At 49.6% G+C, this 12,210-nt stretch overlaps 1 protein-coding gene across 3 annotated transcripts in view; it reads right to left on the reverse strand.

The window, feature by feature from the left end:
- The window catches only part of ARHGAP39 (Rho GTPase activating protein 39), a 215,865-nt gene extending 209,526 nt beyond the window's left edge, over positions 1 to 6,339 (reverse strand). For 2 of the 3 annotated variants that reach the window (XM_082235536.1, XM_082235534.1), the window contains exon 1: positions 4,107 to 4,135. In XM_082235536.1, the coding sequence (XP_082091662.1) occupies positions 4,107 to 4,120 (14 nt within the window). In that variant the 5' untranslated portion in view covers positions 4,121 to 4,135. Of the gene's footprint in view, positions 1 to 4,106; positions 4,136 to 6,151 lie in introns of those variants that run through there. The other variant, XM_082235535.1, reaches the window with a different exon arrangement.
- Between the last annotated feature and the right edge of the window lie 5,871 nt (positions 6,340 to 12,210).

Here is a 12,210-nt window from a genome sequence, read left to right on the forward strand (position 1 = left end):
ACCGGCCTAAAATAATCTGAGGTCCAGTAAATTATTTGCAGTGCTGCTGTTCCAGTTTTGCAAGAAGTATAGATATATGCATATTCTGGCTACTGTCTGCTCAGGACTGTTAGCAACCATTGTACATCGCAAAAGAAGTAGACAGGGGAATTACGATCCCCAAAGGACTAACCTTTAATGGTCGTAAAGTATGGGGGAAATGAAAAGGCGGAAGACTCACACCTATAGTCCTGTCTAGCACATCCCAGCCCAGAGGTAGCTGCATTTGGGTTGCTGGCATGCCTATGAACCCAACCTGGCTGCAGGCCCTGAAAGGGTTAGGCCCGTAGGAGGCAGCAGAGTAAAATCAATGCATCTATGATAATGGGTCTTTGGCTCAGGGGGTTAGTAGTGCTTTTAGCCAGTGACAGGGAGGCTGGATTTTCATACCCAGTGCCCACAGAAGTAATTTACATTCAGGAAGAGTTCAGTGCTAAATGGGTCGATGGAAGCACATCGAGGCAGGCAGAGAACTGTCAGCACCTTAAAAAAAGTGGAAGGACGGGGAGATGAAGGCTGGAAGGAGGAAGGATACGCCTGACAACAACAACAACAACAACAACAACAACAAAATAGCAAAGGGGAAATCAGAGTCACTGCGTCTTGTTTTCAGCTGTACCACCTGGTAAAGACTAAGGCTCAGCTCATGAGCTTCCACTGAGCAGGGTCTTATTATTACTGGCCCCTTCCAGTCTGCTTAAAGAAGAAGCAAACTTCAAGGTTTTACATTTCAAGCCTCTTGGATGGCAACAAATTTAAGCGGAGCGCTGCTGTGAACTTAGCACAACGGGCACTGACTGCTTCGTAGTGACTCGGAGACAAATTGCTAAGGGCACAGCCTCCCTCTGCCCTCATAATTAAAAATATAGCCAGCAACAGAGGAAGCTACGTGAACAGAAAAGGCTATTTGTCCGTGTAACTTAGAATTGTTTCTGCCAACTGGGAGCCCATTTCCAGAATCACAGGCAGAAAGAGGTCTTCCTCATCACCTGCTGAGGGATCCCTTCACTGGAAATGGCAAATATTGACCCCAGGGATTCTGAAATGCGAATCACAGGCTGTTTCGCAAAATTAAGGCAATCCAACCTCCAGCAGTGCTTTTTCATGTTGTATGGAATCTACATTTCAGAAGCCTAGTCTGTCAAGGGAAAGGGCGTAATGGTTCTGGTGACTGGGATTTCTCAGGTTGGCTACCCAGCGGGAAACAAAATGTGAAGTCTTACCCAAGACTGGTAAATAAGAGATGAACTCTAGATTCCTGAACCTTGCCATTCTCCCATGTCAAAGCCAAAACTGCCCATTTTTAACACTGGTAACTAGCAACTTATGTACATTTAACTTAGGGCTTGCCATACGTCCAAAAATCGCTGCAATGCCCGGGAAAATCCGGGTGTATGGTGACCCGTGTCAGAAGTGTAGATTTTTGGTGAATTTCGTTAAAAATACCCTGTAGTTCAAAAACTTCAAAAATTTTTTTGTTAGATTTTGCAAAAAGAAGAAGAAGAAGCTCAGCAACTCTGCAAAAAAAAGCCTCTACAATACTTGTGCCTGGATATTCACTTTTTGAAATATGGCAGCCCTATTTAACTTGAGCGCATTCAGCTTTATGAGCTTGGCAAAGAAAAATATAAATAAATAAAAGGGGTGGGTGTCTGGGTGGGGGGAAAGACTCTGGAGATCCCACCGGCCATTGAACCCAACGTTTTATACACAATTTTGGCTTCACTCCTCATGCCGTCCCATAACATAACCCTGTGTAACTCAAGTGTCAACTTCAGGGGAGCCTCCAAACTATGGCTTGAAGGACTGATGAGGACAATATTCTTCGTCCGCCCCACATGTATATTTGCCGACTCCAACTATGGCTGGTGCTAAACTACTATGTTCAGTGCCAGTCCTCCAAGCCATAGTTTCTTCACATTCTGATTTGGAGGGGCAACCACACTAACCATACCTTGCCAGTTCAGGCATCATGGTCAACTATGGCTGGTCTTAAAACAGCAAACAGCGTCCTGGAGACACGTGGGGGAAGGTTCATGGAAGTCCACAGTTTGATGTGGATTACCTAAACTATGGTTTGGAGGATCATCTGCCGAAGTGTTTGATGTTATCACCAAATTCACCCAACCCAACGGAATTAACTCAACCACACTTAGTGGTAGAGCTCACACTTTGCATGCAAGATATTCCAGGGGAAACTGGCAATCCTAAGACCTTTGAAGCCTCAAGACCTTGCAGATCCCCAAGCAGGCCAAGAATCTAACTCCACAGAAGGCAGCTGTTCGTTAGGCAGTTCCTTAAGGCCTCACAGTCTATTCTCGCTCAGGGTCCCTGCAGAAAAGTTCTTGAACCCTTCAGATCATCTACCTACTATGACATTCACTTGACCAGAAGCTAAAAACCCCTGGGTTCTTCTTGGTCAAGTGGTTCAAGAATTCCCTTCTCCATCATCACCTGGAAGCTGCAACAGTGGTGGGCTTCTTCTGCATCTCTTGTCTCCAATAGCAAGACACGGCTTGGGAATTTCTCTTTTGCCACCTTCCAGCAATCTGTGACGAGGACACCAAAAGGCAACAGGAGATGCTAAAACCTAGCATCAGTGCCGCCACCCAAAAAAAGCACTCTTTCCTCAACAGAAATCTGTATTAGGTTAATACCTCCCATTGAACTGACCCTTCCCCTGGGTACCTAACAAAATTCTGGCCTTAAAATTCCAACACCATGTGCAGTAATGTGCGTAACATACAGATACAGTTTAAAACCAGGGTCTTCTCTGAATGTCTTCAAACTCCTCTCATACTCCATCTTAAGACTTCTAGCAGAATCAGACAAGAATGGATAGCTTGAACACTCGCAGCACCCCTTCCTCCCCTTAAATAATTATTTTTAACGTTTGCCAGATGAAGAGTTATGGGGAACTCAAAGAGGTCACACACTATTTTGCAATATTTTGGCTGGGCTGATGAAGGTACTGCCTTAATGTGGCCTTTGCATTGTGATTATTTTTCTTCTGATGCCTACTTTTAACTTAAAACCAGACTTCTCTGGGATTCGGGAAGAAGACTGTTACTCGGCCACCTCCCATGCCTTAAGCTCGGCTCACTCCTGCTACTTTCATGCTGTTGTTATGCAAAATGCAGGCGTGATGGTTTATTCCACCAGACCCACACAATCAGCGCTTGACAGCTGAGATGCAAAACGAAAAAGGCAGCTTCCCTCCTTGCTGCATCCGCACCAAACTCAACAGTGACACTTTCGTCACGACCCACATGTGGGGCACACCACCACACATGCAAAAGATCAAAGGCAGCAATTCGGGGGCAGAACCGTCCACCTGGCAGGGTCCATCGCTGGCGGGGCAGACCAAACCACAGCCTCACATCATCTCCTATTGCTCAGGGGACAAACAGAGCCACACGCAGGACCCAGCCGGAGTCGCCTGCCGCCTGTCCACGCAGCCATAATTCCCACGCCCAGCTCCATTTGTAGAAAAGACCGCCAGCCAAGGTCACCACCCAAGGGTTAATGCAAACGGTATTGCATGCACAGCGGGGGGTGGGGGAGGGAAATAATAATTTCCCCGCCTTGCAGTAGGTTAGCAAGCAGCTGGCAGCATCCAAAGAGCAGCCCCGGAAGCTATCAGTCCTCCAGCTCTGGAAGCTCTGAGCCAGCGCTGCTGCATCCCGGTTGCGCTCCACCCAAATGCCAATCTTCACCCCCCCGGCCCCCAACCCCTCCCACTGCACCAGTGGGGGCCCCAGCAGAGCATCCCAGTCATTCCCCAACACCCAGCTGGGCGCAGATGGCACCCACAGCTGCAACCGCCAGTTCCAAACCTGAGCAGGCATCTCTCCCCGCACCCAATTCAAACGGGGGGGGGGGCGGTTAGGAAGAGAACCACACATTTCCACCACCCACCCAGCTCCGCTTCACGGCTTGAGACGGCTCGACACACACACCCCCCCAGTCCGTCCTTCGGTATGCCTCGTGTTGATGTAAATAAGCACCCAAGCCATTTCCACCCACGAAACCTCTCTCCCCCCCCCCCCGCCTCCGCTCGGCCAAACCCGCAGTCCTCCATGCTTTTGCAACATGCTCGGTGCTGGAGTAGGCAATCGCCCACCAAACACGCCCCTTAGCCCGGTTCACTTGGCTCGCCTCCAACTTAAAGAGCCCATCCCTCCAATAAAAAAGAATAAAACCCTCCCCCCCCCCACAAGCCACAATCTGCACCAACGGCTTCCAGCTTGCCCCCCAATCCATGCTAATTGTACCCCTATGAGCGAGAGGCAGAGACCCAGCTCCGGAAGACGCAGGAGCAAAATAATATACAATAAATGCGATTCAGGGTGGGAAGAGATTTCGATCTCGTGTGCATGCACACACACACACACACACCAGCTCTGGATAAGGAAGGGGGAGGGCGGTGACCCCCCCCCAGCAGAGAGGAATGGGGCTGCCTTAAACCCAGAGGCACAGGGCAGGTTTGGGGCAACTGGCAAGGTGGCAGAAGCAAAATATCCACAACCAAAATTTCAGCAGGAGGAAAGGCAGAAAGCCACCTGATTGCAGAGGGAAGGGCATGGGCAGGTGCCATGCGGTGGGGGGGGCACCCAAGCCCCACCACCAACACATGGGGGCAGAAAGCAGGACCCCCAAGAAACAGCTGTGAGGTCCTGTCCGGAATGGCATATTCCTCCCCCAGGAGCGGAAACGCTCCAGGGCCGATGGATGGCACTGGTCTCTTCAACCAATCCCTGCAATAGGAGGAGGTTGCGGGGGGGGGGGTCTGATCAGTTTGGTGGGTGGGAGTCTCTAAAAAGAGCCACAGGATCAGGGGTGGGGAAAAACCTTCAGGGCAGGGTCCTAAAAAGGGAGAAATGTGTCAAGGTGAAGGGGTGGTCTCTGGAGCAGCCCAGGCTTACTGGGAAGGAGGAGGAGGGGGAAGGGGGGGCTGTCCCAGGCTGGAGAGGGAAAGGTCTCCCAGGAAGTAGAGGAAGGTGACATACAGGGCCTTCCAGGGGTACCCCCACCCTCAGAAAAGAGGGCGATCTGCCCTAGCAGGGGCAGAATTTGAGGTGCGGGGTAACCCTCCGAGCGCACTGAATGTACCAAGGTGCCCTCCCTATAGCAGGTGGGGCATCCTGTTACTGTGGGGGTGTTCACAAGGGGGGCGGGCGGTCCCTATGCGAGCTCTCCAGCAAGGAAGGTGCACTGGGGAAAACAGGGAGGGATCTATGAAGGGGGTCTTCCTACAGGACTGTTGCAGCGGGGGGGGGGTGTCCATAGATGAAGGGGGGGGAGCTGCAGAAAATATGGGGTAGCCCCAAATGGATGAAATGGGCGAGGGTCAGATTGAGCAAAAAGGGTCTGAAAGTGGTTTGAGGGGAAGGCAGGAGAGAGTAAGTGCCCCTTTCTCTGTATTTTCCAAAGGGAAAAATTAAGGGGGTTCTGCAAGGAGATGGGTGGGGTTGATTCAACCAGATGGGGTATATTTTTTTGGGGGGGGGGACTACGATGACGACTAAAGTATAAATGGAGCTGGCTTGGCTGAAGGAGGAAATAAAAAACAAGAGGATTCAGGAGGGAATGGAGGGGTTTTTTTGGGGGGGGGACACTACTGATGCGAGAATCTCCACCTGGGGTGGAGGTGGTGGGGCAGATTTTGGGGAGGGGGCTTGGCGGGAGGTGTGGGGGGGCGCCTATCCTTGCGCTGCAAAGCGGCTGATTTGGGTGGGGAGAAAACCCCCCGCAAAAAAACCCAGGAGGGCAGCTTTGGGGGAGGGGGACCTGGAATGGGGTTGGGGGGGCTCTGATGCAGTAAGCTACTCCCCCGTGGTGAGGGAAGGGGGTTTTTTTGGCTGTGGGGGCGGGTTTCCACCTCACCCCCAGTGGGTTGGGGGGCTTTGGGGGTCCACACATATCCCCAGTTCGTGCTGTGGGGCAGGAGGGGGGGTCTCCTCCTGCCTCCCCACCGCTGTGAGTTGCTGGGGGGCAGCTGTGAGGGGGGGTCTCTCCTCTTCCTCCTCTCCAAGGATTTGGGGGTCGTGCGTGGGGGGGTCGTGCGTGGATGGGGGTCGTGCGTGGGGGGGTCCCCCGCCCCCCCTCCTACCTCTCCGCCATCTTCTCCCCCGAGCCGGCGGGGTCGTCACCGGGCGCGGCGAGGGGCGGCGGCGGCCCCCGCCCGGCAGCCCATGGCCCCGGCAGCGCTGCGGCTCCTCGCCCGCCGCCGCCTCCTCCTGGCCGCTGACGGAGCGAGCGACGGAGCGACGACGGACCGACGGACGGGCTGCCAGCGCCGGCCAGGAGGAGACGATGCCGCCGCGTCCCGCCGTCACCACCGACAACGGCCCTCGGCCAATGGCGCTCGCCGACAGGCGGGGCCAAGGCGGCCTCGGTTCCGCCCAGCCCGCCGGCCCCGCCCTCCGCCTCAAGGGCTCACGGGAAATGTAGTTCCTGCGGCCGTCTCACCTGAGGTGGCGGCGGCCATGTTTGGGCCTAGGAGAGGAGGCCTCTCAAGGGCATCCAGTCGGCCCCTTGGCAACATGTCGGAGAAAATGTCCCCGCTTAAAAAAAATAAAATAAAACTCTGTAATGAAATGCCTCTCTCTTTTCAGCCAACGGAAATGGAATAAGGCAGTGGGGGGGGAAGCACTCTGCATATGTTCAAGAGTGCCATGCCATAGAATATGCAGCTGCCCCATATGGGGACTGAACCTGCCACCTTGGCCTTATCAGCACCACATTCTCAGACCCTTCCAGTGCCCCTATTTTCCCCGGGACGTCCCTGATTTAGAGAAGTCGTCCCAGTTTCTCTTTTGTTCCAGTTTTACTATACAGTGGTACCTCAGGTTACAGACGCTTCAGGTTACGCATTTTCGGGTTGCGTACCGCGCCAAACCCTGACGTACCGGAATGGGTTACTTCCAGGTTTCGGCACTCGCACATGCACAAAAGTGCTAAATCACACTTTGCGCATGCGCAGAAGCGCCAAATCACGACTCTGCGGGTTGCGAAAGTGCCTCCTGCCCAGATCACGTTCGCAACCCGAGGTTCCACTGTATTTACATATGCTGGAAGCTGCCCAGAGTGGCTGGGGAAACCCAGTCAGATGGGTGGGATGCAAATTTATTATTATTATTATTATTATTAATCTCCTGTGGCAGTGAGTTCCACAGTTTATCTATGTGCTGTGTAGTCCTTTCTTTTATCCGTTCTGAATCTTCCAACATTCACAGACCCTCCAGGTGCCCCTATTTTCCAGGTACACTCCTGGATTTACAGAAGCCGTCCTGGTTTCTGATTTGATCCCAAAATGTCCAGTTTTTCCTTAGGATGCCCATATATTCACCAGATCAACATTGCAGGGTATGCAATCAGCTTCTCAATGCGTGGTCCTGTATTCTAGTGCTTTGAGAGAAGCATAATTTTTTTTCCTCTATCCACATTCTCCACCCCAGGTGTCATTTTACGAACTATCCAGGGCTTTTTTCCAGTACGAACTCCCTGGACCTGAGATCCGTCATGTCTCAGGTGGGCGCCATTACCGTTATATGAGAGCAAGCAAGGTCTTCGTGATGAATTTTGGCACCTCTTTTTCTGGAAAAATAGCACTGTTTCTGTCATGACTCGTCGTACCCTCCTTTTCCCAGAGGCATGAGGGAAGCGCATAGGCGCCACTACTGTGTGGGCTGGTTTGTGGGACTTGTTATTTCCCTGCAAATGTATGAAGCCTCCGCCGTCTCCTAACCTTCACCGCCCCCCCAGTTTTGCACCTTCACAGTCTCCTGACATGGATGCTGAAGGTTGCAAACAGCCGTGTTTTTTATATATATATATATATATATATATATATATATATATATATATATATATATATATGCAGGTTTTGGTGTCTTCGGGTGTCTTCCCGTGTAAGAGTCGGGGTGTCTGTGCGACGTTTCGACGAGGTCTCACTCGTCATCTTCAGGCTGGTGCTTTCGGCTTCTTGTTACTGGAACAGAGCAGAATCTGGTGTTTGAGTTCCTATAAATACTGTTGAGGGGTGTGGTGTATAGCCTCCAACGTTCTGGGCAGAGAGGAAGTTCCTAGATTAGTGTGCCTCTTCTTCTTTTGTTCCTTAATTACTTGAGGGATATCTTGAGTGATTTCATGAGTGATATTCTGAATACCACTGGGTGGGTCATTAAGTGTAGATTAGTTGCTAAAGCTTTTGTGTCTTGACCTCTTGAGCTTGTGAAGAGTTTTTCTGAGAAGATGGCTGTGCTGCATTTAGTTGTGCTCTGGCTTGGCTTCGTGTATAGGGGCGAGCTGTGGTTTTGTGCCTTGTGCCAGCCAGATCTGTGTAGGGATTGCAGGGGGGTGCAGCATCCGGAGGTGCCACTATAGTTTGGCTACTGGATGGAGTCTGTAATATGTCTGTGGAGAGGGTCTGGGTTTGGGTCTGGTGTGGTTGATTGGTGACGGCGTTCTGTGTGCCTCTGGTTCTGGTGTCGGTTTTTGTGGGGAGGGCTAATTTCCAGATGTCTGGCAGGCGGGACGTGTCGTCACGCTTGTTCATGTTGTGAGGGTGTTTCTCTATCTCGATGGCTTCCATGATTATTCTCTTGTGGTGATGTTCCATGTTAAAGAGCAATTTGGAATCTGCAAAATTAATTTCGTGTCCTGTTTCTTTCATGTGTTGGAAAAGAGAGGAAGTTTTTTCTTCTTTTTTGACGGCATTCTTGTGTTCTGCGATACGTGTATTTATTCGTCTGTTTGTTTGTCCAATGTACGTGGCTGGGCAGACTTTGCAGGGTATTTCATAGACCCCTTGGTTTTCCAGCTGGATTTTGTCTTTTGGGTTTCTGAGGATATTGGCTATTTTTTGGTTGGTGCAGAAGGCTGTTTTGATATTGTGTTTATGGAGGATTTTGCTGATTTTGTCTGTAGTGCCCTTGATATAAGGAAGGGGGGCCATGCCATTGTTTTCTTCTGTGTCTTGGTTTTTGGGGGGTGTTTCTTTTTGGATTAGCTTCGTAACCCTGTTTTTCTGGTATCCATTGGCGATTAACACATTTGAGAGATTCTGTAACTCAGTTGTCAAGTGGTCTTTGTCAGCCAGGCGTTTGGTTCTGGAGATGAGAGTCTTGGCTACGGAGTTTATTTGTGCAGGGTGGTGGTGTGATTGTGCATGTAAGTAGCGGTTGGTGTGTGTTTTTTTCTGGTAGATAGTGTGTCCTAGGGAGCCATCAGGTTTTTTGTAGATTAGGACGTCAAGAAAGGGGAGTTGGTTGTTGTCTTCTATTTCCATAGTGAATTGTATTTTGGGGTGTAGGCTCTTCACCTCAAACTATGTAACAAAATCCACCCTGCACTCTGGGACAAATGCAAACAACTAGCCGTCTGGAGAGCTGAAACTGAGACCTCACACACGACAGACAGACACACCAACAAACTCTACAAACTAGAGAAACGCCAGAAACCCAGCCACCCTCCACAACAACCCATGAAACAAACAGTACATAACATATCAGACAGGATCCTCACCCCAACTGAAACCAAAGTACTCTCCAAAGGTTTCAACTTTGCAGTCGCCCCCAGACGCATCCCCACGGAAAACATCATATGCGCAGTCGAAGCTAGCCTGACCAAAATCGACCCAGATGAAGCCAATAAAATCAGACTTGAAGTCACCAACATCCTTTGCTCCAGCAAACCACCCAGAAGCAATTTACACAAAGAAGAACAGAAAGCACTCACCAACCTGAGGAAAGACAACAACATAATCATTCTCCCAGCAGACAAAGGCAACGCCACTGTTGTGATGAACACATCGGACTACCAAGCAAAACTATCAAATCTACTCCAAGACCCTACCTACCAACCTATAAAAACAGATCCCACCACCTATCTGGAAAAAACCACCAAATCCAAAATAAAAGCCTCTCCTATCAGTGAAGAAATCCAGCTAAGAATCATCCCCAGAGAAAAATCTTCCAGATGCCCCAAACTCTACGGTCTCCCCAAGATACACAAAGAAGGAACACCACTCAGACCAATAGTCAGCTCCATAGGCTCACCTCTACAAAATCTCGCTAAATTTCTCGCTAAGCAACTTCAGCCCTATGCAGAATCCATCGCTTCACACGTTACTAACTCCTTCCAGTTCATAGAAACAATAAAGAAGCAATACCTACATCCCGATGACCTACTTGTGAGCTTCGATGTTGTATCTCTCTTCACTCAAGTGCCCATTAATGAAGCCTTGACAGCCATTCAAAACAAATACAACCCCCCCAAATACATCCTGGACCTGACCAACCACTGCCTAACCAACACGTACTTCATCCACAATGGACAAAGATACAAACAGATAGAAGGAGCACCTATGGGATCACCCCTCTCACCGGTCATCGCAAATTTGTACATGGAACACTTTGAAACCAATGCTTTAGACAAGTCAGAACACAAACCCAAACTTTGGCTCAGATATGTTGACGACACCTTTGTAATTTGGCCACACGGGAAAGAAAAACTAGATAGCTTCCTCACACATCTCAACAGCCTACACCCCAAAATACAATTCACTATGGAAATAGAAGACAACAACCAACTCCCCTTTCTTGACGTCCTAATCTACAAAAAACCTGATGGCTCCCTAGGACACACTATCTACCAGAAAAAAACACACACCAACCGCTACTTACATGCACAATCACACCACCACCCTGCACAAATAAACTCCGTAGCCAAGACTCTCATCTCCAGAACCAAACGCCTGGCTGACAAAGACCACTTGACAACTGAGTTACAGAATCTCTCAAATGTGTTAATCGCCAATGGATACCAGAAAAACAGGGTTACGAAGCTAATCCAAAAAGAAACACCCCCCAAAAACCAAGACACAGAAGAAAACAATGGCATGGCCCTCCTTCCTTATATCAAGGGCACTACAGACAAAATCAGCAAAATCCTCCATAAACACAATATCAAAACAGCCTTCTGCACCAACCAAAAAATAGCCAATATCCTCAGAAACCCAAAAGACAAAATCCAGCTGGAAAACCAAGGGGTCTATGAAATACCCTGCAAAGTCTGCCCAGCCACGTACATTGGACAAACAAACAGACGAATAAATACACGTATCGCAGAACACAAGAATGCCGTCAAAAAAGAAGAAAAAACTTCCTCTCTTTTCCAACACATGAAAGAAACAGGACACGAAATTAATTTTGCAGATTCCAAATTGCTCTTTAACATGGAACATCACCACAAGAGAATAATCATGGAAGCCATCGAGATAGAGAAACACCCTCACAACATGAACAAGCGTGACGACACGTCCCGCCTGCCAGACATCTGGAAATTAGCCCTCCCCACAAAAACCGACACCAGAACCAGAGGCACACAGAACGCCGTCACCAATCAACCACACCAGACCCAAACCCAGACCCTCTCCACAGACATATTACAGACTCCATCCAGTAGCCAAACTATAGTGGCACCTCCGGATGCTGCACCCCCCTGCAATCCCTACACAGATCTGGCTGGCACAAGGCACAAAACCACAGCTCGCCCCTATACACGAAGCCAAGCCAGAGCACAACTAAATGCAGCACAGCCATCTTCTCAGAAAAACTCTTCACAAGCTCAAGAGGTCAAGACACAAAAGCTTTAGCAACTAATCTACACTTAATGACCCACCCAGTGGTATTCAGAATATCACTCATGAAATCACTCAAGATATCCCTCAAGTAATTAAGGAACAAAAGAAGAAGAGGCACACTAATCTAGGAACTTCCTCTCTGCCCAGAACGTTGGAGGCTATACACCACACCCCTCAACAGTATTTATAGGAACTCAAACACCAGATTCTGCTCTGTTCCAGTAACAAGAAGCCGAAAGCACCAGCCTGAAGATGACGAGTGAGACCTCGTCGAAACGTCGCACAGACACCCCGACTCTTACACGGGAAGAAACCCGAAGACACCAAAACCTGCATTCCTGTACCCGTGAAAATCTACGAAAGCATATATATATATATATATATATGCAGGTTTTGGTGTCTTCGGGTGTCTTCCCGTGTAAGAGTCGGGGTGTCTGTGCGACGTTTCGACGAGGTCTCACTCGTCATCTTCAGGCTGGTGCTTTCGGCTTCTTGTTACCGGAACAGAGCAGAATCTGGTGTTT

The sequence above is a fragment of the Podarcis vaucheri genome (assembly GCF_965113315.1).
Source record: "Podarcis vaucheri genome assembly, chromosome: 8".
NCBI classification, from domain to species: Eukaryota; Metazoa; Chordata; class Lepidosauria; order Squamata; family Lacertidae; genus Podarcis; species Podarcis vaucheri.